Below are 26,214 nucleotides of genomic sequence, written 5' to 3'. Positions count from 1 at the left end.
CAATCAAGTGGCTGGAATAATATACAGGAACATGTCTGCAGAATATGAACTGGAAACCCAAAGGTCAAAATGGAAACACCTCCGAAGGTGGTAGAGAATGAGAGGGCAAAGATCCTGTGGGACTTCCAGATCCAGACTGATAGGATGGTAATGGAGAACCAACCAGACATTGTAGTGGTGGATAAAGAACAGAGGAAAGCCGTTGTGGTGGATGTGGCAGTGCCAAGTGATGGGAACATCAGGAAAAAGGAACATGAGAAACTGGAGAAATACCAGGGACTCAGAGAAGAACTGGAGAAAGCATGGAAAGTGAAGGTGACAGTGGTGCCTGTGGTAATTGGAGCACTCAGGGCAGTAACCCCCTAGCTGGAGGAGTGCAGTGCTAGAAACAGCTACAATACTGAGCAAGACCCTCAACCTCCCAGGTCTGAACATGCATGTAAGTGAAATTATTGCTGTGAAATATAATTTTGACTTTTAACTTATAATATTCAACTCATATCTTCTACGTTCATAAATCTGTTGAATATTGTTTTCAATGTTAAACTTTAAATCGCTTTATAAAATCATCTGTTAGGCTAGAAAAAAATTACAAACTTCAAATGTAAGCAGACTCATAGAAGCTCCAACCCAAATTCCGTTTTGGTCCATTTATCAAAAGAACAAAACAATAAATGCTGACGCTTTTGATTGGTTTTCTACAGCTTACACAGTATCCATTAAACATTCAGGGGGCAGAACATCACTTTCATTTTTCTTTGTTTTTTTTTTTTTATTCTGCATTTCTCAAATTGTTTCCCAAAATACAGCAGGGGCTGAACCGGTTGTCTCTAAGATATACTTTCTTTCACATCTTCATAACTTAGTTGTCTTAGGTTTTCTTTTTTTATCGTAGCTTTTGACAACAGCTTGATAAGTATTCATTAAGAAAACCCTCTTAAGTTCTAATCAATGTCACGATCAAGATCAAACGTTGTGTAACGAGGCTACGCCAATAGACTAAAGAGATGTGAGTTGCATTGATCAGTTGAGACATGCAGAGCTTTAAGATGCTGAGGTGGTCCAGGACGAATTACGGTCTCAGCAACAGCAGCAGCGTGAGTGGACTCCAATCTATGAGGGGCCGTATAAGACATTATTTATTCTGAACCATTCACATTCATACATTCTTGCTCTCACAGTCATATATACTCTCTTTCGCATACATATATTCTCACTTGCACATCCATATATTCTCTCTCTCGCATGCATATATATTACTTTACACATACATACATTCTCACTCTCATTGTCACTCTTAAAAAAGAATGTATGTATGTGAAAGACAAGTATATATGAACGTGTGAGGAAGAGTTTATATGTGTGTGTGAGAGAGGAGTATGCATGAAACGGAAGTGACTTTGAATGAAAAGGAAGGCACTTTGAATGAAACGGAAGGCAGATGATTTCTCGTGCTCTGATTGGACGAGACGCCGCCACCTCCCATTTTGAACAGACGCTAACACGAACCAATAAGAAGGCCATCGGAACCTTAAGAAATATTTTATCTTCACCTCAAGTGGTCACAAATCTGTCTGCATCTCTAGAGACACAAAGGAATGTCTCAAATACCAATAATGGTAATAGAAGTGCCACCGAAACAGAAAATCCGTATCCACCTTATTCCTAGCCCCCATGAGCCTTTGCGTGAATTATGGGCGACACTTCCTGTAGACGCTGGAACACGCATTTACATTAAAACAAATTCCTCTTGTTTTCGATCCATAACTACATATAAATGTGGGAAAACCAGCTGTCATTTCTTAAAAAAGGCAACGGTGAGGTGGAGATGAAATATTTGTTAAGGTTCCGATGGCTGCAGGACCCCCGTGGCTACTTCTTGCCGGTTCGTTTTTTTTTAAAATAAACTTTATTAACAATATCTTGCACATACAAAATACCAAACACAAAACTCCACTGTGTGCAAAATACAATCTTCACGTTCGCCATGAGAATGAACAAAAAAAACATAATGATAACCATGTAAAACAGGTTATGCAAAAAGAAAACAAAAATAATAAGGCAAAGGAATCTGTTAAAGTTTCAGGAGAGACCATGTTTCAACTGTTCTGACAGCTTTTTTGTTAGTGGAAGATTTAATACTGTTCACATACAAAACCATTTCTTTCTGAAAAACATAAAACACGGTTTTTTTGTTGGCATATTTACACTTGTGTATAAAGTATTTAGCCATAATTATAAGTAAATTAACTACATATATTTTTTCTGCATTAAGTCTTTCTTGTGTAAAATATCCAAAAATAATATGCTCGTAAAATAATCTATAATCTTCACATTGATGAGTTCTTATAAAATGTATCACATCTTTCCAAAATAGTTGAGTGAAAGAGCAAAACCAAAAAAGATGAGGCACAGTTTCTGGTGAGGAATGACAGAATGAACAGTTTATGTCCAGATCTTTTTTAAACTTAGTAAAGAAATGTTTCACTGGATAAAATTTGTGAAGAATTTTGAAAGAAATTTCTCTGATTTTATTGGTGATGAAATACTTTTGTGGCAGGGTCCAAACCTTTTCCCACTGAATTCTACATCCAAAGCTGTTCCAGTATGAGATAATATACGGTTTTGTGGCAATCTCATTTTGAAACAGAGAACGGATACTTTGATTATTACTGCTAGCTGAAAAACATACCTTTCCACACCACAAGTCTGTTAATTTGGGATTTCTTGCTTGTTCATGTTAGCGTCTGCACTGTAATCCCTAGCGAGTTGACTGAACTTAAAATTTATTTTGTAACAGATTACGCAACAGTTAAGTTATATTATTAAAACTTTTAAGTTAACATTTATTAAAATTCATATTGTCAGTTGGCTTACATTTGTATTATTTCATATAAAAAATATTAAGATTCCTCAACTTATAAAAGAGAGATTATTTACTTAAAGTTTTTAATATTTTCCAACTAAAAAACGCTTTAACTAACTATATTTTTATATTACTCAACTCATAAAATATGTAAAATTCACTCAAATGCTTTATAAATTCTTTAACTCATTAAATGTGTAGCATTGAAAATATTTAAAATTCTTCAGCTTAAAATGTATTCGAAACAGAGATATTGATACTGCCCCACTACATTTTAAAAGCTAACATTGATAAAAACCAACAAACGTGAAGGCCACACAATAGTGATTGCTTAATACACTTTTTTAATTGCTCTTTAAAAAAAAAGCACAAATATCAAGAGGATGAAGAAACAATAAGTGCAATAAAACTGCATTATAAGAGTGCCACTCAACATATTGACAAAAAGAGTTGGTTTTGTATTGTACGGCAGAAAAAGCAAATGATCACATCAAAACACATTAGTTACATAACACTTAAACCAACAAATAGTCCATTCTGGAAGACTCACTCAACGAAACATTCTTCAGCGTCAATAAATGTCCTTTCAGTGGTTTGCTGTCCTCAAGGCTCAAGACAGCATTCTGAATAAATATGAAGGCAAGTTCAAGTTTTTTGGGGTGCTGTAGGTCCAGAGCATAGATGTCCCCGAAGAGTTAGAAGAGATTAGTCCCACAGCAGTGTCTGTGAGGTCTGGTATTCTGGAAAATACAAAACAAAAAACACAGATGAGTTCAGACCCTCAAAGATATTCATCACACTAATGTCCAAAACTGACATTCCTGCCACCTGTCAATGGGAATCTTTTCATGCTAACATTCTGTTAGCTTTTAATCAACTGGCTATGATGTTTTAAGGACCAACTCCAATTAAAATTGTGTTTTTAAAAAGTTCTTTAGCATTTTTCTGAAGGAGGACATTTATAAAATAATTTAAGACTAAAGCTTCATTTTTCTTTATTCAAATAATGATGGATCAGGAGCAGAAAAAGGTAAACGAAAATGTTCCCACTCCTTCCAATCAGGAGTCCCTGATGTTCGCCTTTCATCTTCCATCTCATTTTTAAAACCATTTAAAAATATCACTCAGTTTACAAACTACAAACAATTGCCCTATTTATTATGTCACTCAATAAAATCTCAATCAATATTAAAGGATTAGTGAAAACCATTGACAGGGAGTCGTGTGCACTTACAGTACAGGTCTTGAAGAAGTTGGAGGCATCTTCATGCAGATAAACAGGAAGTGCAAGGAGGACAAGTGCCCGTCTCATGTTCACGTCACGCTGGTCCTAAAAGAATAAAAAGAAATATCCATTACCTTTGAAGCAAATGCAGAGCAAACACTTCCAATATTTATTTAAGGAACTTTAAGAAATAATAAAATGATACCTTTTCTAGATGTCTATTTCTAGTGAGAGGACAATACAGTGTTTATGTCATGATCCACTTCAGGTCAAAGACCCAAAGTCATTTTTAAGGCAAGTTACACCTTGGCTTCTTACACCTGTTTACAAATGATTTGTTATCCGTTTTTGAATTATGCACATTAGAAATTCACCTGGAGGTCATAAATCCTAACCAAGCTGGCCAGTTCCTGTCTGTTTTGGTGGACTTAGTCTCAGAAAAGGGCAGCTTTAAGTTACACAAACATGTAAAAACTGCACAATTTCCTCTGACTGCATCTACTCTACATAAATCCATTTCAGATCTTGACAGATGAGTTTTCATGGTTTCAAATGATGGAATGGTGCTAATGCAACATCATTTTATTATTGTAATATACTGTCATAAAGACATGACAATAGTCCAAAGTGTCTCCACATACATGGCAGTGGAAACACTTTGGAATATTTGCTATGTAGTACTGCAGTATTATATGTAGTACTGCATAGTGCCAAAGTAACAGAACACAACTTGCACCTCCATTCCATTGTGCCACCTTCAGCCTGCAATCTAAATATGTTTAGTTCAAATGTAAATAATTTCAACTCTATTTAGACCTTTGGCTAGTTAAAATGTGCATAAATGTTTCCATGCTGCCGTATAAATATAATGATGGAAATAGTTCAGGATGAATGCATTAAATAAGTATAAAACTCACCCACTGACACCTCTTTTCTGGTGAAATGGTGACTTTCTGGTGAACTTTCTGAAGTTCAGTATCTGAAAAAGTCCAAAAGAGATTTTTCAATGTTAAAAAATGTTTCAATTATATTCTGATCAAAAAACATTTATTGCACTACACAACCCATTGCATTTTTTGTTTTTTTAAAATAGCTCTAGACAAATAACTGAGACAAGTTACCTCGCTGGCCTTGGCGTCTACCTGGAGGTGAAACACTGAACACTCTGTAGTTCGGTACCTGAACACAACACGAGCACGTTGATTAATTTATTTTTACAAAAACCTTTTTTATAACGGAGATCAGTGATTTATAAAAGCTTAAAGCTGCATTCAAAACCCAATGCTTCCATGTAGCAACCAGGCTTAAAACTGTTGGCGGTAGCTCCTCCCACACAACCGTTAGAGGCTTTGAGTGACATTTTTTGACAAATGTCCAGCAGCAAACTTTAGCCACAGACAGAGGCCTCCAACGCGAATTTCACACGCGGATCATGTTTAGTGTGATTGCAGCATAACAGATCATTTCTACCTCTGAAAAAAAAAAACCTCATCACTGTCGTAACTTACGGGCAGAAATGCATTTTGGGCTGGGCTCGCCATACGTCTGCTATGACAAACTAATCATGTATACATTTCCACATTAATCTCTAAAACAATCATAACACACATATGTTTAAACAACAGTAAATCACATTTACGGTAGTATAAGAGCATTTTTAAAGCATTCATTCAAAATAAACCATGAACGAAACTTACCAAATTAAATCAGGGCTGAAGACAAGACGGCACCATAAGCGATGAGGCGGATGAAAAAAAAAAAACGAGGTTGGGGCGTCTTGAAGCGGGACGAAATCGCAACGCTTTGCAGAAAAATAAAATGCTCGACTTTCAATTTCAAACGTCGCATACTCGCATTCGGCAAATCCAACATGGCCACCTGAGCTAACGTAGAGAAAACGAAAGACCCTCCCACCAGTACGTGATGACGTCATGACACTACTTCAGGGATCTTAAAATTTTTGAGTGCTAGATACAAATAAGCTTTAAAATATTTAGCACTGTTAAGTTAAATTTGAAAAAATCTTGATAGAGCTTAATACTTTATAGTTGAATCAACTACAAAATGACATTTAAGTTGTGTAACCTTAATAGTTATGAGTCAGTACAAGTGATAGGGTTTAGTGTTCAAAATGGGAGGTGGCGGCCTCTCGTCCAATCAGAGCACGAGAAATCATCTGCCTTCCGTTTCATTCAAAGTGCCTTCCTTTTCATTCAAAGTGCCTTCCTTTTCATTCAAAGTGCCTTCCTTTTCATGCAAAGTAACTTCCGTTTCATGCATACTCCTCTCTCACACACACATATAAACTCTTCCTCACACGTTCATATATACTTGTCTTTCACATACATACATTCTTTTTTAAGAGTGACAATGAGAGTGAGAATGTATGTATGTGTAAAGTAATATATATGCATGCGAGAGAGAGAATATATGGATGTGCAAGTGAGAATATATGAATGCGTAAGAGAATATATATGCATGCGAGAGAGAGAATATATGGATGTGCAAGTGAGAATATATGTATGCGAAAGAGAGTATATATGACTGTGAGAGCAAGAATGTATGAATGTGAGAGAGAGAATATATGGATGCGTAAGAGAATATATGTATGCGAAAGAGAGTATATATGACTGTGAGAGCAAGAATGTATGAATGTGAGAGAGAGAATATATGGATGCATAAGAGAATATATGTATGCGAAAGAGAGTATATATGACTGTGAGAGCAAGAATGTATGAATGTGAATGGTTCAGAATAAATAATGTCTTATACGGCCCCTCATACCAATCCAGAGTAATTACTTTCATTAATCAGCTGGGGACAAAAGCGTCAGCTTGTTAACCAGTTGTGTGTCAGTCTTATTTTTTTAATTTTTGTTTGGTCTTGTCACTTGGATTTAACTAGAAACAAGTTTATTTGCTTATTTGCATCACAGTCAGACTTTTTATGTACAAGTGTTTTATTTAGTCAATAGTTCTTCCAACTTTGGGCTCTGCAGAGGAACCAACTGCAGATCATGAAACTGCTATTAACTTTCAGATTTAGAAAGTATTGCATTCAAGTAAAATGCATTCAGTTACAGTACAGACCAAAAGTTTGGACACAACTTCTCATTCAAAGAGTTTTCAATATTTTCATGACAATGAAAATTGTAGATTCACACTGAAGGCATCAAAACTGTGAATTAACACATGTGGAATTATGTACATAACAAAAAGGTGTAAAACAACTGAAAATATGTCATATTGTATGTTCTTCAAAGTAGCCACCTTTTGCTTTGATTACTGCTTTGCACACTCTTGGCATTCTCTTGATGAGGTTCTAGAGGTAGTCACCTGAAATGGTCTCCCAACAGTCTTGAAGGAGTTCCCAGAATGCTTAGCACTTGTTGGCCCTTTTGCCTTCACTCTGCAGTCCAGCTCACCCCAAACCAAAAGCTAAATCAGGGTCAGGCAGGCAGGAGTCAATAGCAGGCATAAGATCATCAGAGGAGAGACGGGGTTGTCAGGATCCAGGCTAGAGTCAGGGCAGGCGGCAGGCAAACCGAGTCAGAAACAGGGTCAGAAGACAGACGATCAAGTCCAAATTTAACACTCAGTAAGAAAGGCAGAGTGGCACAGACAATACTTCACACTGAGCTCCACTAAGTGCAGAGTTTAAGTATGCTGTGGTTGATCAATGAATGACAGTCAGGTGGGAGGCTTCCAGGATATGTGCGCTGGGGTTGCTGGGAGTTGTACTGTGGCTAGAACTCTGGGGATGTCTCCCGCAGGTGACCAGAGGGGGAGACCGAGCTCTTACTTCTGACAAAAAGACATTACATTTACGAGTTTTAATTTTAAACATTTTATAAAGATTCAAATCCTCTAAATAATGTAATTTCTAAAAGGAGAGGAATGAGGTACAATACATATTGTAACGGTTGCCTATGTGAGCCAAAAAATTGAGAATATCTACAGATATAGTAAGGAGGTCTCTCCAGATCAGGGGCAAGGTGGCTGATTATTTTGGCATACTAAGACTTTGCCAACCATTTGGGGGCTACCAAAATTAGGGAAAAGCCATGTCTTCATACTCATTCTGTCACTGATAATGTAATTTCCACTAGGGGTGCTGCCTACAGTAGGGGACAGAGCCACAGCATCTGTCCCTGGGAGGGCACTCATTGTCCTGGAAAAGGACAGTGGGCAGTAGGTGTTTTCTGTGCTGGCAAAGAAAATGGCTCTACCAAGGTTGACATAAATTAGCCACCACCTCAGGGTGAAGACATCACTCTCTCATGAGAGGACCTCCTATGGACAGCCAGTCTGTCTCCAGCTTCTCAACACTTCATACCACCACCTTTCTTTAGAGCAACAAAATAGCGGCTGTACCAACCTCTGATCATCTTTGAAGTTGGGACTATTCATATTGCACCTTTGTTCAAAGGCAATTTTATTTTGTCTCTTAGAATGGCTGCATAAATCCCCATTGCACTACAGAACTGCGGTTGCCTGGACGGGAATTGTAGCCTGTATTCGTAGGCAACTGTTCTCTCAATCCAAAGGGTGGGTGCGCATGTGTGCCAAAAAGAGAGACAACTTACAGTACTGTCAGAGAGGAGCTCTCACTCTCTAGAGGGGCGGCAGTGTGGCAGTGGTGGTTATATTGCAGGTTTGATTCCCACCTTGCATGCCCATGTGTCGAAGTGTCCTTGGGCAAGACGCTGAACCCCACCTAGCCTCTGGTGGAAGGTTGGCTTCATTGTTCAGCAGGAGAGCCGCCACCAGTGTGTGAGTGGGTGAAGGGGTTTGTGACTGTTAAGCGCTTTTGGCCTTCGAGCAAGGTAGAAAAGCGCTATACAAGTACACGCCATTGTGACGGTTAGTCCAAGGGAGAAAACTCAGGAGCAGGAACAACGACCCAGATCCAGTAGTTCACTGGAAAGGCTTTAATGCCGAAAACCACAACACCAAACCAGGAGCAAAGAAACGAAGACGCTCCGACACAGAAACAAAAACCGACATCGTATAAATAGACACAAACATAATCAACATAATTTAGAACAGCTGTGATTCGCAGGAGGCCTCAGGAAGGGCAGGGCCTCCAGGAGATCACAGTTGAGGCAAAGTCAGGGTTCTTCATGACAGCCATTTAACATTTACCATAAAGGCTGAACAGGAATGGTGTCGTGCAACCGCTGTCATACCAATCTCTGCCAGACGCATATCCTGGTATGTTTGGAGCATGGTAACATAGCTCAGAGCCTGGCCAGTGCAGGCCCTTAACATTTTGGCCAACTTATCAGAAACTGTTAATGAAGCATGGTGGGACTGATCACATTGTGATTGTGGAATGGTGCTAGATAGGTGGAGATTTAACCAGGCTCCCTTTTTCATCCGCTTCAGGTCCAAATTACTGTCCGTAGGACAGAAGTTTGCTTCCTGACAATTTCAATTTGGAGGCAAATTCTGAGTACATGAGCAAATGGTTCTTCACAGCCATTGGTTTGGAGGAAAATGTTAGGATAGGAAAAACAAATTATCCTGGAGGACCTGCGCAGTAGCTGGTCATACGCTGATGAACTAGTCAAGGCCAGTGCCCAGAACATCGTTGTTTTCATAACGCACATCCAACTGCAGCAGTGATCAACTGAGGTTTCCATGCTGCACCTACTCCTCACTTTACTCCTCCATTAGATGCACATGGTGAAATGATCTAGCTAGGAGCAAGTGGCTTTGACCAAAACTCATTGGCATTGGACTCAAAGGTAACCAGGTCCCTTAACTTTTGCAGCAAGATGTCCTGCTTTGAAACAGAAGTTCTCCACAAACTTCTCACACCTTTCCATGGTTGAGTCCAGCAAAAGGTGTCACGACTTGCAAGCGTCATCTCTCTGCTGCTATGCTCTCCATGCATAGACAAAGTGAAGCAGTGCTTCTTAGGTGTGACGGTGTGGCACCGTCAGCTGGTGGTGGTTTCCACACTGTTTATTTATTTTATGATTAAAACTGATTCCTGTGGTGCCACCTGGAAGATGATGAAGAGCCACGCCCAATGGGAAGGGCTCATCATTTAAAAGGGAGCATCACAGGAAGTAAAACGGGAGAGTGACGGAGGTGACACAAGCTGTTGTGCGCTGTGAGGAGCACTTGTGGTGCTCATTGTTGCCTGAATAAAGAAAGAACGCTCCTACCTTGGCTCCTCTGAGACATTAGGACATGGGCAAACCGAAGACCTTGGCCTCTTACTTCTACTCTGCTTTTTTATGCGTCGTGCTCATGATGTTGGCGAACAGCACTCCACTCATGGCTCTGCTGCACGTGCATAGATTCAGAAATGCAATAAAAATGAAAACTGTTTCTACAAATACAGGATGAAAACAGAGTATTAGTTAGCCAATGATGCTTCATGAAAGGAATAAATAAATAAGTTTGAGAAAAAATTACTGTGAAATTATTAGATAAACAGTCTGCTATGATTGTGTCATATAAGGTTGTGAAAGTTAAAATGCGACTTATAGTCCAGTGCGACTTATCTGTGTTTTTTTCTACTTTATAATGCATTTTTGGGCTGGTGCGACTTATACTCCGGTGCGACTTATAGTCCGGAAAATACGGTAAATGGTGTATACTTATAGGGCGCTTTATTACCTTCCTAGAAGACTTAATGCGTTCACCGTCACAGTCCCATTCAGCTATAAACTCACAGTCACACACTGATGGTAACTCTGGCGCCAACCTGAAACCACAAGAAGCAATGTGGATTTCAGTGTCTTGCCCAAAGACACTTAGGTTGGACAAGGCAGGAACCAAACTTGTGATCTTCCGATATTTTTGTAATATTCAACTTTAATTTCAACAGTTTTAAATTTCTGTTATTTCACATGTCATTTTTGTCATTTATAAAGGATCTAAAAAAATAGAGATTTTAAAATATTTTTGATAAGGTTTTAATTTGTTGCGTCTTAGACATTATACTGTAAATTCTTAATTTAAAATAGCATTTTTACTATTTTAGCTTTTTATCATCTGCCTAATAAACACCTCAATGCATTTTTAAACGTCTATTATTATTTTTACTAAGATATTTTGCTTCCGTTCATTGACTTTCTCTTTCTTCCTGTGTTTACACCTATTTTTTTTACACCTTCTAATTTTTTCCGCCATTGTAAAAATTGTTAGCTGGCTTATTTTCAGGAACCACTGAATCTTGTGGGCTCATGAGTCTGTCCTAGCTACGATTGGATGAGGGCAGGGTTCACCCTGAGCATGATGCCAGTCTGTTGTAGAACCACACAAACAATCACACTCGCAGTCACAACTAGGGCCCGTCTAATTTCACCATTAGCCTACACAGCTTGTTTTGGGACTGTGGGAGGAACCCAGAGTGCTTGGAGAAAATCCACTCATGAACAAGAAGAACATGCAAACTGCTCACGGAAAGAACCCAACAGAGATTCTAACCTTTTGTCTGTAAGGCGATAAAACCAGTGGTCCCCAACCCCCGGGCCGCAGACAGAAAAGAAATGGATACGCTAACTTAAATTATTTTCGTTTTGTTTATTTTCTGATACTAACGGAATTGCTTACGAACACTCACAGGCTGCACGGTATCGCAGTGGTTAGCACTCTTGCCTCACAGCAAGGAGAGCCCTGGTTCAAGTCCCGGCTGGGGGACCTGAAACAGAAGATCAATGGGGGACCTTTCTGTGTTTAGTTAGCATGTTCTCACCGTGCATGCATTGGCTTTCTCCAGGGACTCCGGCTTCCTCCCACCATCATCCAAAATCATACTCGATATGTTAATTGGTTACTCTAAATTGTCGCTAGGTGTGAATGTGCAATTTTCCGGACGAGTTCATCCAGCAGGAGAAACTGTGATCTAGAATTGATATCTGGAGCTTAAAGTGGATTAGGTTTCAAAGCATTTATCAGCAGCTGCTGCAGAAAAAGTTCACACTCTGCGATGAGGAATCACTATTAAAAAAGGCTCAATTTCCTTTGATTAGTGTAAAATTCAATAATAATTATTATGTAGAGGAATTTTGCTACATTTATAATGATTTCTCTGTCAGGTGAAACAAGTCATTTGACATGCATTTAAAAGTTTGAATTCTCTCATGATTTCTGCACATCACGATTTCTCTGACACCTTCAGGACTGCGTCTGCTGCCACGTCCATCCACCTGAAGCTCCTCGACAGCCGTTTGCACACATACCGAGCAAAAAAAATCCCATTTGTTACGGTACCTCGGTAAATCTTTGGCGCCTGTGATCCATGGCGGGAGACTGCAGGGCAACACGACTGGGGACTATTATTTCATTTTTCCTTTAATATAAAGCTGGTATGTGTGATGCATTATTCAATACGACCCCTGACTCAGACATTCACTCTCCCACATCTGCACTCTTACACAGACAACACACGTCTACACATCAAACAGTGCTGGAAGCATCACAAACGCAGCCATTACCTGCTTGATTTGCACTAATGCATGCCTTTACTAAACCGTAAAACAGGAATGCCCTTCCTGAACAGAACAAGTTTGCTTAGTCAGTGCTGAACAAATGTTGGTTCTCTCCTGCTGCTTTCTACTCCAGTAATTCATTTTCTGACAAAAAATTTTCCCTTTTGGTGGAGTTAAAACCAAAGGTGTCTGCATGTTTTCCAAATGTCCTCACTCTACTTACAGCTTATTACCTGGATCAGGTGTCCAGCCAATTAGAACATGCCAGAGCAGCGTATGCTGGATAACAAGCAGATCCGCAATTCAGCTTTAGAAAAAGCATTTGTATCACTTACAATGGTGCATAAAGCCTCCTGTCTACTGAGCTGGTGCTGGTTTGGAATCAGAAAGAATATCTGGCTTTCCAACACAAAAACACCAGAGGTCTCAACCTCACACAAAACCCCTAAAAATGCTAGAAACCAGAGTGAATATACTCAAAACTTAGTCTTTATGTCATTATTCATGAGGAAAAGACATTTGTGGAAAAAACTGTGCGGCACGTGGATTTGCCAAAGTCCAAAGATCTGAACTTTGGCACAGAAGACATGCTGCATCAACCAACCGGGGACTCAGCTTTGGCACGCGATGTGTTGATGTCTTGGTCAGCAGGTGGAGTCCATACAAACATGGAGGAGAATCCCATCGCCAACTTCCTCAACTTTATATTCTTCCTGAATTTTTTTTTCAATTTAGACAACTATACAAAGATTGTCCAATTTTATTCTTAGTCTTATTTTTTTCCTCCTCAAATTATTGCGGGACAGCAAGTCATCAAACCGGGTCACAGAGAGACGGAAGTACCGCTGACAGCAGCCGTCATTCACACACAGCTCCTGCAGTGGATGCTGTAGCTGGGAGAGTCTGAATGATGTCATGAATCCAGACACAGAGATGTGATTACCGATGCTTTTGTAGAGCTCTTCAAAAGAAATAGACCTGATCTGTAAACATCATTTATGTCATCCATGCATTGTAAATAAGATGGACTAGGGGTGTACTTTATTGCGTTAATCGCGATCAATAAATTACATTAATTTTTAACCCCTAATCTCATTTTTAATCTATAACTATCGATGTGTCCTCAAATATAAGAACCAAAGATCCAACTGACCAACTAACGGCATGAACATTTTATTTGAAATGAGCCCAAAACGCCTCTTACTTACATTGCTTTCAATGCACGTCTTTGTCCCTGTCGTTCAGTCAATGGATATGTATGCGGTGCGCGTCATCGATGTAAGGCAAGGCAAGTTTAATTGTCTAGCACAATTTGTACACAAAGTAATTCAAAGAGCTTCACAAAACAGGAAAATGCATTCAATACATAACAGTGCAATGATTAAAAACAAACATAATCATTATAATATTTACTTTTAATAGAAAGGAAAGAGAACGGAAAATGAAAAGAGGTGTCAATAAGGACACTTAAGTTATATACACAGCTAAACAAGAATGTTTGGAGTCTAGATTTGAACCTTAGCATAGCAGAGGCCTGTCTAACAACCTCAGAGAGACTGTTCCAGCAGTTAACTGCATAAGACTGAAACGCTGATTCCCCTTGTTTAGTCCTGACTTTGGGCACCCGCAAGACATACTTTGGTGTTTTGGTGCATACTTTAGAAATACTTTGGTGCAAGACCATGGAGGGACTTGTAAACAAGCCTGAGCACAGGACTGATATGATGGTGGGTTTGATGGGTTTTTCCATCATTATTTTGTTTACACTCTCTCCTAGCTTACAGCCACTCACAACCTCAACATAACATTAGCAGTGTAACAAAAATGGCAAGCAATATTGCAGCTATCCAGACGTACAGTTTAGATCCAGATTCCAGCTCAGACTAAGAAAACAAAGACGTACATGGATCTATTTGTCTGCAAATGGATGCATCAGAATAGAGTGGAGCAGGTAGACTTTGGCCCGCCCACCGCAGCGCAGCTTCTGTCATAACTGAGAGCTTTTTCAAACGCAATTTTTTCCTTCTGCTCCTAATTCACAAGGATTTGAATTAAAAAAAAAAAACTCAGAAATGCACTTTTAAGCTTAAATTCAACTATATATGTCCTCCATCATGTTAAAAAACATCATTTTCATGGGTGGGTCTTTAATCGTCAAAAAGGGGCATGCTGACTCACCAGCTGCAAGTCTCTGACGATAACTGACATTTTCTTGAGTTACTGTTTTTGGCCAAATGTTTCCTCATTTTCAGTTTTGGTCTAACATTTTTATTTCAGTGCATCCCTAGTAAATAGACTTTAAAAACCCTGATAATTATCTTATTAGATGCAGAAAAAAATGACATTCAGTCAAATAAAATTGTGAAACTGCCTTTAAATACAGAGGGAAACCCATAGGGCGGCCGTGGTGCAGCGGTAGGGCGGTTGACCCATTATCATAAAATTGCAGGTGTCGAAGTGTCCTTGAGCAAGACACTGAACCCCACCTTGCCTCTGGTGGTAGGTTGGCACCAGTGTTCGGCAGCAGAGCCACCACCAGTGTGTGAATGTGTGTGTGACTGCGGGAATGGGTCAGTGACTGTAAAGCGCTTTGCGCCTTGTAGGTAGAAAAAGCACTATAAAAGTATACGCCATTTACCAAATGTGCGCACATCCTTGTTCTGGGGGAACCTGCCGTCTGAGAAGTCTGGTAAGGCTGGGTCTCTGTCAACCACTGCTGCTGAGATTATATTTACTCCGGGGCGGGGGGCATGTTTGAAAATATATCCGTGAAGCCACAGTTAAAGGTATAAAAGCTGAAACATGACTTTGGAGTTCTTTTATATCCTAGTTTTTTTTGCCCTCAGTTGATTCTTTCAGGTTCTGCTTTTCACCCGTAGCTGTTTGTAAAATTGGGTTTCAGGTGAGACACGTCAGGATTCAAACCTCTGTTTCAGCTGCTGAAAGCCAATCGAATCGGTTTGACGAGACCGTTCGACGTGTTTGGTGTTGTTGTCACACATCCCCACTGAGTCTTCTTTGCTGTTAGCAGAGGTCCACTAAAAACATACAGCTCAGGCTGTACTTAGCACCCTGCCTGACATTTATGAGAAACTCGACTCCCAAACGGTCAGACCAGTTTAAACAGACCACACTTTTAAGAACGTGTGAACAAGCAGACAAATTTACTGGAATCTTCTCCATTCTCCTCATTCTCCGAGTCCTTTTTGGTCCAAACTTGTGTTTTGCTGGTCTCCACTGAGCATGTGCAGCGCACGCACATCAAAATAGAAGCGCTGAGGGGATTGAACAGATTCACCTTTTCTCAAGTTCACATTTGTGGCAGCGCCAACTGAGTTGTGGGAGTTGATGTGGCACGCAGGAGCATCAGGAGCTCTCGGGTTTCAGTCAGTGGAAGCACACACAAACCCACGCACACACCTGTCGCTGTCACACACAGAGCTGCTGCTCAGAGAACCCAACCAGAGGGAAACGTCCAACCAGACCAAGGAGAAACCCCTTCATTTCTGTGTTGGCATACTTCAGGATGCAGGCTTGTTTCAGAAGGTCAAGTTCTGGCTCTACAGTCAGAAGGGGGTTGAAGCATCCACCTGATCTCTGTGCACTTGTTGCTCCTGCAGGCCCTAAACATAGATATGAGCTGCTCCTTAGCTGTCTAGCAGATGGTCGCGCTGCTGCTGCAAGGATCACTTTGCCTCAGATTCACAAGATTCCCTGGTTTGGAATCAAGTCAGGACTGCAGACAGAGACAGAAACTGTCTTCAGGCATCGTCGTCAGCGCCAGCTCACATGTCCTCTTCATTAACATCGGAGATCTTTTTATGGGCTTTAAATTTGAAAGAAACATCTGTCGTTTCTGATCTCCTTTTTGTAAAAAAAAATCTGCTATGAAAAGCTCTTCTGAGAAGGAGAACAGTCGTCTATATGGCTCCAACATAAACGGCATTTAAGAGAGGAAGACCAAGATGTATTTCACAAAAAGAAAAATATACAACTTTCGAAATCTCTGAAAACAGAGACATTAAATAAAAATGATTCTTAATACACACTTTAGGAAAAATTATTCCAATAGACACTAACGTTCATAGAGTCATATTTATATAGTTATATATATGTACCTTCCTTTTTTTAATATAGTTTACATGGTTTATGTGTAGTTCAGGCCATTTGTCAGCCACTCCTGCATTTGTCAAACCCTCACGGAAAACTATGGTACCACTGAGGTAGTCGTCATTTCTTTACCCTTTTATTATGAAAGTTTTTCTTTTTCTTGGAAAACTTTGTCCAGCATCCTCTGAACTTCTTGAAACGTCCTTTTATGTATCTCGATGTGAACCATCATTTATGACCTCTGCAGTGGCCATTTGTTTTTGGGTTTGTCGCTTGTCTCATCTAAAAGATTCAGGTGTTCTTAATAGAGGACACTCTGGCCTTCACAATGATGGATTATGAGTTTGGGTTGGACGAGAAGAACTTTGTCTTCTCTCTTTATTTCTTGTTCTCTCGAGGACTGTCTTTGGTCGTGTTTTTGGCTAAATTTGTCTTGAATGTCACAAACCAGTTCTGACACAGATTGTATAAACACATCAGACCTTGAGATTTGATGGAAGTAAACTCATCAGCCAGCCAGAAACTGGCTCTGAATTTTTTGGTTTTATTTTCATTTTTAGTAGAAAAGAGAAGAAAGCACTTTCTAAAAATGAAATATTATTTTGTTCACAATGGCACTAACATCAAATTAAATTTTATGGTGAAGCAACACATTATTTCTCAGATTCAGTACAGTTACACTATAGATTTTTTAACACGTAAGGTTCAGAAATCCATCAAATACTCAACTCAGAGAAAAACAGTTCTTAAAAATCATCTTCTAGTTCACAGAACACATATGCTAACTTTTTTCTAGACTCAACCAAATCTGACTGTTAAACTAGACGTTTGAAACCATTAAAACAAAACAAAACAAAAAGTAGGGTGATTATACATCATTTATTTCTTTGAAAGACTTGTAAATATTACATATATTACCTTTATTTTAAAGGCCATGTTGAAGAAAAAAAAATTTCTGAGAACAAAAGAAAAACTTCAAAGACGAAAACTCAGATAATTTTCATTTTTATCATTTATGTATTGTATCCATAAAATGTATAATTTAATATTAGATTGAAACCATTTCCAAAATAAAATAATACAAAATGTTACGGGCCATAAGTACAAATGTTGCGAGGCCAGACATGCAGAATACGAGCTGGTTCTGAATGTTTTTACATTTTTATGGCATTGGCCAGTAGATCAAAAAGTAGTAAAAGTAAATCACACTTTAGTAACATTAGATCACACAGTAGTAACAGTAGACAACACTGTAGTAACAGTAGACCACACTGTAGTAACAGTAGATCACACAGGTAACAGTAGATCACACAGTGGTAACAGTAGACTACACGGTGGTAACAGTAGATCCCACTGTAGTGAAAGTGGTTTACAATGTAACAAAAGTAGATCACATGGTGGTAACAGTAGATAACACTGTAGTAACAGTAGATCACACGGTAGTTACAGTAGATCACACAGTAGTAAAAGTAGATTATTCAGTGGCAACAGCAGATTACACAGTAGTAACAGTAGATCACACGGTAGTAATAGTAGATCATATATTAATAACAGTAGATCACACTGCAGTAACAGTAAACAGTGTTGGGTAAATTACTTACTGTGTAATAAAGGTAGATCAAACCTTGGTAACAGTAGATTACATTGTAGTAACAGTGGATCCCACTGTAGTAACTATAGACCACATGGTAGTAACAGTAGATAATGCTGAATTTACAGTAGAGCATACAGTAGTAACAGTAGAGCACACGGTAGTAACAGTAATTCAAACTGTAGTAACAGTAGATCACACTGTAGTAACAGCAGATCACACAGTGGTAACAGTAAATCACACTGTAGTAACAGTAGAATACTCAGTGGTAACAGTTGATCACACCATGGTAACAGTAGATCACACCGTGGTAGCAGTAGATCCCACAGTGGTAACAGTAGATTACACTGTAGTAACAGTAGATCACACGGTAGTAACAGTAGATAATACTGTAGTAATAGTAGAGCACACAATAGTAACAGTAGATCACATGGTAGTAACAGTAGATCACACGGTAGTAACAGTAGATCACAGTATAGCACACGGTAGTTACAGTATAGTGCACAGTAGTAACAGTAAATCCCACTGCAGTAACAGTAGATCACACTGTAGTAGCAGTAGGTCACATGGTGGTAACCGTAGGTCACACAGTGGTAACAGTAGATCAAACGGTAGTACCAGAAGATGACACTGTAGTAACAGTAAATCACACAGTGGTAACAGTAGATCACACAGTGGTAACAGTAGATTACAATGTAGTAACAGTAGATCACACCGTAGTAACAGTAGATCACATGTTAGTAACAGTAGATAATACTGTAGTAACAGTAGAGCGCACAGTAGTAACAGTAGATCACACGGTAATAACAGTAGATAACATATTAGTAAAAGTAGATCACACTGTAGTAACAGTAGATAATACTGTAGTAACAGTAGAGCACACAATAGTAACAGTAGATCACATGGTAGTAACAGTAGATACTACTGTAGTAACAGTAGAGAATACTTTAGTAACAGTAGAGCACACAATAGTAACAGTAGATCACACAGTGGTAACAGTAGATTACAATGTAGTAACAGTAGATCACACCGTAGTAACAGTAGATAATACTGTAGTAACAGTAGAACACACAGTGGTAACAGTTAATCACACTGTAGTAACAGTAGATCACACCGTAGTAACAGTAGATAATACTGTAGTAACAGTAGATCACACAGTGGTAACAGTTAATCACACTGTAGTAACAGTAGATCACACCGTAGTAACAATAGATCACACCGTAGTAACAGTAGACAATACTTTAGTAACAGTAGAGCACACAATAGTAACAGTAGATCACACTGTAGTAACAGTAGATAATATTGTAGTAACAGTAGAGCGCACAGTAGTAACAGTAAATCACACGGTTGGAACAGTAGATCACACTGTAGTAACAGTATAGCACACGATAGCAAATAAATCTTTGACACTGTGCTAACTCCCACAACCTTTTGTTGAAACACTGCCTGGCTACTATTGTGTCTGATCCTTCTGCTAAGGATTATTTTCGGTTCAAAAATGTTTTGTCATAAACAGCACGTTTGTGTACCTTTGTGAATAAATAAAGTGTGCTGGTTAAGGTGTCAGCGGCTATTGGTTTCATAAGACCACCAGAATTCTAAACAGCTTAATAGAAAGTGAGGGATTTAATTGATTTCTAATGAGGTGACAAGTCTTTGGTCATCCTGTGGGGGTGTTGTGTTTCCCTCTGCAACGTCACACACTTCATACAGACACACAGATGATTACCGCGAGGGGCAACTAAACGCTCTGTCCAAAAATATTAAAAAAGAACAGCATATGGATTTAATAAAAAATATCTTTTTGTTGCTCTTATCAAGTTCCTCCTCATCTTGAATTTATTTTTGTTTTTTTTTCTCTTTGTACTAGGGATCTAATCTAAATCAATTCAAAACCTTTTGTGGTTTTCTATTTCTGAAATCCTCCCACCTTAAGAAGATACCCAACAACCCTTTTTTACTCCACAGCCTGTTTGAGGACTAATCCTTAAAAAAAAAGTTTGCCTCTCATTACGTTTTTGTTGAAATTCAGATATTTGTTTCAAGAAAATGGGGAATAAAACATTCCATTTGCACTAAATGTGTCTGGTTTCAAGCCAGCGAGCTTTTGTTCGAAGCTGGTCAATGGGGCCGCTTGGATCCATTGAGTTAAAAGTGCTGTGAAGTAGCGGGGAGCCAGATCCATGGCAACCATCGCCTCAGATTAGTGTGGGTTGCGGGCTGGCAGCAGACATGTACTCAAACGGCACAAACCGAATCAATAGATGTGTGTGTGTGTGGGGGGGGTCTTCCGCCTGACAGATACAGATGTTTGTTTGTTGGCTCCACTGATTGAATGGAGGTGGTAGAAATATCATTAATCAAAGTCCACACTTTGGACATTTTTCACCCAACTGCTGAAATCCGGAGTGTAAGCAAACATGAGAGCAGCGCATGAGTCAGGGATTTTTTGGCTAAGGTCACGGGCGGGGCCACGCTAACACTGGCATCTTTCTGGCAGGATGATGAGGTGGTTCTTCAGAGCGCCGCCACCATCGGGAAGGAGCATCGCAAGTTCTGTCTGGCAGCAGAGGGCCTCGGAAACCGCCTGTGTTACCTGGAACCCACATCTGAAGCCAAGGTAAGGACACGGTTCTGCAAGCCAATGTAGATCAGAATCTGAATTCTGTGAGCGCATTTAAGTCTTCCTCATGCCAAAAGTGAAATATTATACCAACCCCTTCCTTTTCATTTTTCCCTTCATATTTCCTTGACTGCCTCATGCTTCTTTCGGGTTAAAGAAAGTAATCAAAGGAAGTGATTTTCCTAATTTTTTACATTTAAGCATTGATTGTAAAACATCTTCAAGGATAACAGTTCAGATTAATTTCACTGGATGTCATCTGCTGTCAGGTGTTTATGTATTTTCAGACTCTAATTATTTCTATTACTTTAATCATTTCGTTAAACACATCCAGAGGAAAACACAATTTTTCCATTCTTTTGCAATTTTAATTTATTTTTTACTATTGTTTTCAATCTTTTCTTTTCAATTACACTATAAAAATATTTATTCTTTATTTCATGTGTAAATAAACATATTTTTTGTACATTTGATGTATTTTGAAATAGTATATATTTCATCTTAATAAAAAAATTCTTATTAATTAAAGAATTTTCAACATCCTAACTCAGCTTAGGTCCAGTTTTCCTAGGTTTTTTTAAGCTGATATATCATTTAAATTCCATTAGACACTCAAAGTATTACATTCTAAACTTTGTGGTTTCATCTGATGATGAAAACTTCAATGGTTCACATATAAAATTAAAAAATTAATTATTTTGCATGAACATTTTTTCAAACGCAATGTAATGTGGTGGAATTGTAGATTCTGACAGCTCTTCAAAAGTGTTAATGCACTATGAGGTGAGTAGTAAAGGAATTTGGACATAATCATAGTCTCACATTTAGTTTTTTCTAAATGTCAAAACGCATACTTTATTATTTTGATTTTGACAAAGAGAAAATAATATTTCTTTCTTTCATTTAAACCATTTTTGGCTTTGTTCTTATAAAAAATGCCCAATATATTTATAAAATATGATCCATTTATTGACCATCGTTTTCTGACACTTCCATAAATTAAGTTAGGGGGCAGCGGACTATACCATTGGTACTTGACTGCAGTCTTTAAACATTTAAACAACGAGTTAGTAACATGCATATAACCAGTTAACATATTTGGCCATTAAAAAATCTTCATATAAATCAAAGTGATGATATGAATTAATACCTTTTTTTTTAAAAGTCACATCTTTGAATAACAATCTAATCATTGGTTATTTTGGAATAACAAAGATTAAAAACCTTTTTATTTTGTAATGTTTATTTTCAGCTATAGTTGAATCCCACTGAGTGATTTAGGCAAAGTAATTTCAGAAGTGAAGAAGTTGTACTGATTGAAGGCGTTTGTCATCCTGAGGAGCCCTGGCTGAGTGTAAACGTGATTAAATAGGTGAGCGCCTGTTTGCAGTTCACAGTGAGGCAGCTCTGCTGCTGGAAGCTTCCAGAGTGCCAGGAAGCTGCATCCTCGTTATCACCCTGCAGCCACGCCTCCGGTCGCATTTCTCACTGCTGTTGCTGAGTTCAGAGGTCAGCAGGTCCTCCTTCCAACCCCAGGAACGCTGATCCATACCCCTTCCCTGCCTGATGCATTCAGGGCCTTTAGAAATGCAGTAAACCTGACATCAGGGTGGTTCACAGCAGATCTCTTTGGGCAGATTTCTACGTCATCCAGAGATGTCATGTTAATCAACAGTGCCATCTAGCTAATCACCCAGTTATATTTGCCTCTATTAATATTTAGCTGGATTGCATTTAAACTCCATGTTATTTAAGGTTCTGCTGATGCTTTAAAACAGAACTTTAACAGGACTTATTCAGGTTTACAAAGACAATGCAGAGATCAAAATCTACGAATATTACTAATAAAAAACCCATCAAACTAGGAAAAAGATGCAATAATTACTTTACACAGAAGAAGAAAAAAACAGTCATGTTGTTAATGGCAATGCAGCCATTTTAATCTGAATGTAGTTCTGCTTCTTCTACTTGAAAACTCAACACGTTTAGTCACTTCTAGCATTTTTCCCACCAAACTAAAGGTTGTTCTGCAGCCTTGAATAATTTTTAGTCCGTTCTGCTTTTAGTAAAGGACTTAGCATTTTTTATATTTATTTTTGCATTTTACCAAAGTTCTATCCTTTTAAGAAAATTTAACGTCATATATTTACGATTTTACAGCTCTGTCAGGATTGTTTAGCTTTTTTTTTTATTGCATACCTCAGCTAAATGTTTAGGTTTACATTTTTAGAATTTTAGAACTTATGATTGAACTTTTTGAAGTGTCTTCAGTACATTTCATTATTTCTTTAAAATTTGAAAATGTTCATTTTGTTAGCTGAGTTTTTTTTCTTTACTTTCCACGACTAATTCCTTGTTTTATTTAGCATGTATGCATGTATCCCGCCGGTAATAAATGACTTATTATTATTTTATCAGGTGATGTAAACTTTTCAGCCTTTATTTCTAGGATTGCTTCCCATTTGAACTATCTTTTCTTTGTCCGGTTTGTCTTGAATTTTCGCCTGACAGTTCAGTTGCTACCTGTTGGAGGTGTAAACATGGTGGGTATAAAGTATGCAACATTAAGGTTATAGTTATTGCTCGTCTTTTCTCATGGTTTTTATGGGTAAGCACAGAAAAGTGAATCACATGTGTTTTCCCCTTTTCCTCATTTGATGTAGAAGCCCAGCATTTTCCTCATAGAAAGAACCTCAATGTGTAATTCTGCTGCGGGCTTTTCCCCTCTTCTCTGCTCTGTTGCAGTATGTCCCTCCGGACATGTGCATCTGTAACTTTGTGCTGGAACAGTCGCTGTCAGTTCGGGCCCTGCAGGAGATGCTGGCTAACACGGGGCAGAACAGTGAAGGGGTGAGTACCTTCCTCTGTGTGAGAAGCTGCAGATCTGGAAATACTAAAATGCTTTTCACGTAAACGGCTAGAAGCTTAACACAATCAGTCATGGTGGCGCTCTACTGCCCTCAATACAGCTGGATCATGTTGTGGAGGAGACGACCACACGATCAAACAGAGAATCGGCTGTAATCTTATGGTTATTTCATGATCTGATTTTGGATTTGGTGATCAAGATTCATCTTGATTTGGTTTTATAGTTTTAAAATTCCAACTAAATGCACATTTAGACAAAAAGGACAGCTGACTAAGAGTATCTAAAAAATGCATAAGGACCAACATAGAGAGACCTTTACAGGGAAATACAAATTAACTATTTTTTTCTGTTTTCTGTCTTCTAAAGTCTATTTTGGGGATCTTTTATTTCGAAAGTAAACACAGAACCCGTGCAAACCTCACAGATTTAAAACAATGTTTAACAATAATCTTCTTTTTCTATTTTTTTTACAGTTTATATTAGTGAAGAACCCTAAAAACGTTCATCATAAAGTCAGTTTGAATGTCTGAATTTATGAAGCTAACTAGAAGGACTGCAGTTCCAAAGCTCTAATGAAAGAGACTTAAGTCCCATCGTTTGAGAAAGATCAAATTCAACCTGCATTGAGCAAACATGTGGCCTTTGAAAAAAAGAGTACTAGAAATTTAAGCAATTAATTAATGCAAAGAACAAATTGATACTAAAAAGTCTTTACTTTAGTGAGTTGAAGGAGAAATCTTGAACCCACTCTGAGGCAGGAAAGGATTTAGAACTAGACTAAATGGGAAAGTTTCTTGATTTCAATCTTTTTTGGAGTCAAAATGACTATTACAATACGACAATGCTGCAAACATTACAGACACAACGTTTGCTAAAAGCCCAGATTTCTGTACTGTGAACACTTGGGGTTGTGGGAGAGGCCGAGTCACTGAACCCATTCTCACACACTGCAAAAATCTAAGGGTGACTAAAATTCACAGAAGAAACCACAAGATTTATTGATGGACATCTTTTGAGTCAAAAGATCTTATTTCAGTTCCGTGGATGGAGGGTTGATGATAGAGGGTTGATGAAGCCGGCCCTCAGCCGTACGACCTGAACACCTTGGAGAACACCTCATCCTGTTTTGAGAGTCGCTTGTCAGGCCGTCTGCCTTACAGCTCAGGCATGGTCACAGTACAATGCTGTGAGAGACAGCAGCAAATCCTCCGCAGGAACCTTCAATAGCAATACATTAATCCAACTGATGCTCTGACAGCCCTTTAACAAAAATATGCCTAGACTTCAGTGGACTGAAACAACATTGTGGAACAGATTGGGCCGAAACTTGACCACGGCAAAGTAAAACCTGATGGTCATACAGCAAATGGTGGATCTTCATATTGTTGGTACAGATGGATGCACAAACTGAACAACAGGAGTTCCCTTTACGTTTGAAGCTATTGGTGTTCTGGATGTTTTTACACAAAGTAAGCAAAGAACAGAAAGTCTGAACTTTTGCACATGAAAAATGACTGACTGAGTCTGCTGGAGCCTCCAGTGTATCTAAGAAGTCAGAGCAGGGAGATGATAGCAAGACCTTTAACAATATGGGGGGGAGAAAACAGAGCCTAAACTGATGTTAGGATTTGCTGTTCCGAATGGATATTTGTGGTCAAATATGATTTCTGAAAGAGTTCCTTTTTAAACAGACCACAAGTATGTAAGATAAGATAAGTCTTTGAGTATCTTCGCCTCTCGGCCCTTTGGTTCTGGCTCAAAATGGGGCTCAGCGTTGTTCTCAGATTCGGGTAATTGACCGTCACACATCTTGATAACGTCATTTTTCATCTGTATTTGTTTGTTACTAGAGTGCTGACCATGAAAAATGGGTAGGTCCTTGGGTTTGTCCATCCATCACCTTGACAGCTTGCATGTCAGATGTACTGACCGCCCGAAAACTTGAAAAAGGGGTTGAACTTCAGGCACGTTCACTTCATGTAATGACTATTTCTTGATTGTCAGCTCTGCATTTGTCACGTGTGCAGGATAATATCAGGCTGATAATGTCAGATTTCTCACAAAATGTCAAGCAAATACATTCTGGAATGACAGTTAGCTCTACCTCAGTCTCATCACCTTCTCAGTCAGCCGGAGAGCAATCCCCTCACCAAGAAATAGCTCTTAATTATAAATCTTGACAATCTTGAAATAGACTTCCCCCACATGAGTGAGGTCTCTGCCTGAACCCTTTTAGTCGTTCTTGCTGTGTAACTACTTAAAGCCAGTAGGATTCACTTCATATTTGCTTAAGGCACTCCTAACCTCCCCACCCCCCACCCCCTCGCTTCCAAATGGCCTAAATTTACAAATTAGAAAACTCAGAAACAAGAAACGCTTGCCAAAAAGATTAACATGCTTTTGTTGCTTTTGATGTCCAAGTCCAATCAAAAAACCTTAAAGTCCTGAAAAACTTGCTTTGTGGTTTGCCAGCCTGTTTTC

The 26,214-nt window shown here is 38.8% G+C and overlaps 1 protein-coding gene across 5 annotated transcripts in view; it reads left to right on the top strand.

Annotated features, from left to right (window-relative positions):
• ryr3 (ryanodine receptor 3) overlaps positions 1-26,214 on the top strand; it is a 144,542-nt gene that overhangs the window by 8,800 nt on the left and 109,528 nt on the right. For 3 of the 5 annotated variants that reach the window (XM_020714745.2, XM_020714744.2, XM_020714742.2), the window contains exons 2-3: positions 20,742-20,861; positions 23,610-23,714. In XM_020714745.2, coding sequence (XP_020570404.1) covers positions 20,742-20,861; positions 23,610-23,714 — 225 coding nt within the window. Of the gene's footprint in view, positions 1-20,741; positions 20,862-23,609; positions 23,715-25,583; positions 25,605-26,214 lie in introns of all 5 variants that reach the window. The other 2 variants (XM_020714743.2, XM_020714741.2) reach the window with 1 other exon arrangement.

Source organism: Oryzias latipes, chromosome 24, assembly GCF_002234675.1.
Source record: "Oryzias latipes chromosome 24, ASM223467v1".
Taxonomy (NCBI): domain Eukaryota; kingdom Metazoa; phylum Chordata; class Actinopteri; order Beloniformes; family Adrianichthyidae; genus Oryzias; species Oryzias latipes.
This window is presented reverse-complemented; position numbering and strand designations above follow the sequence as displayed.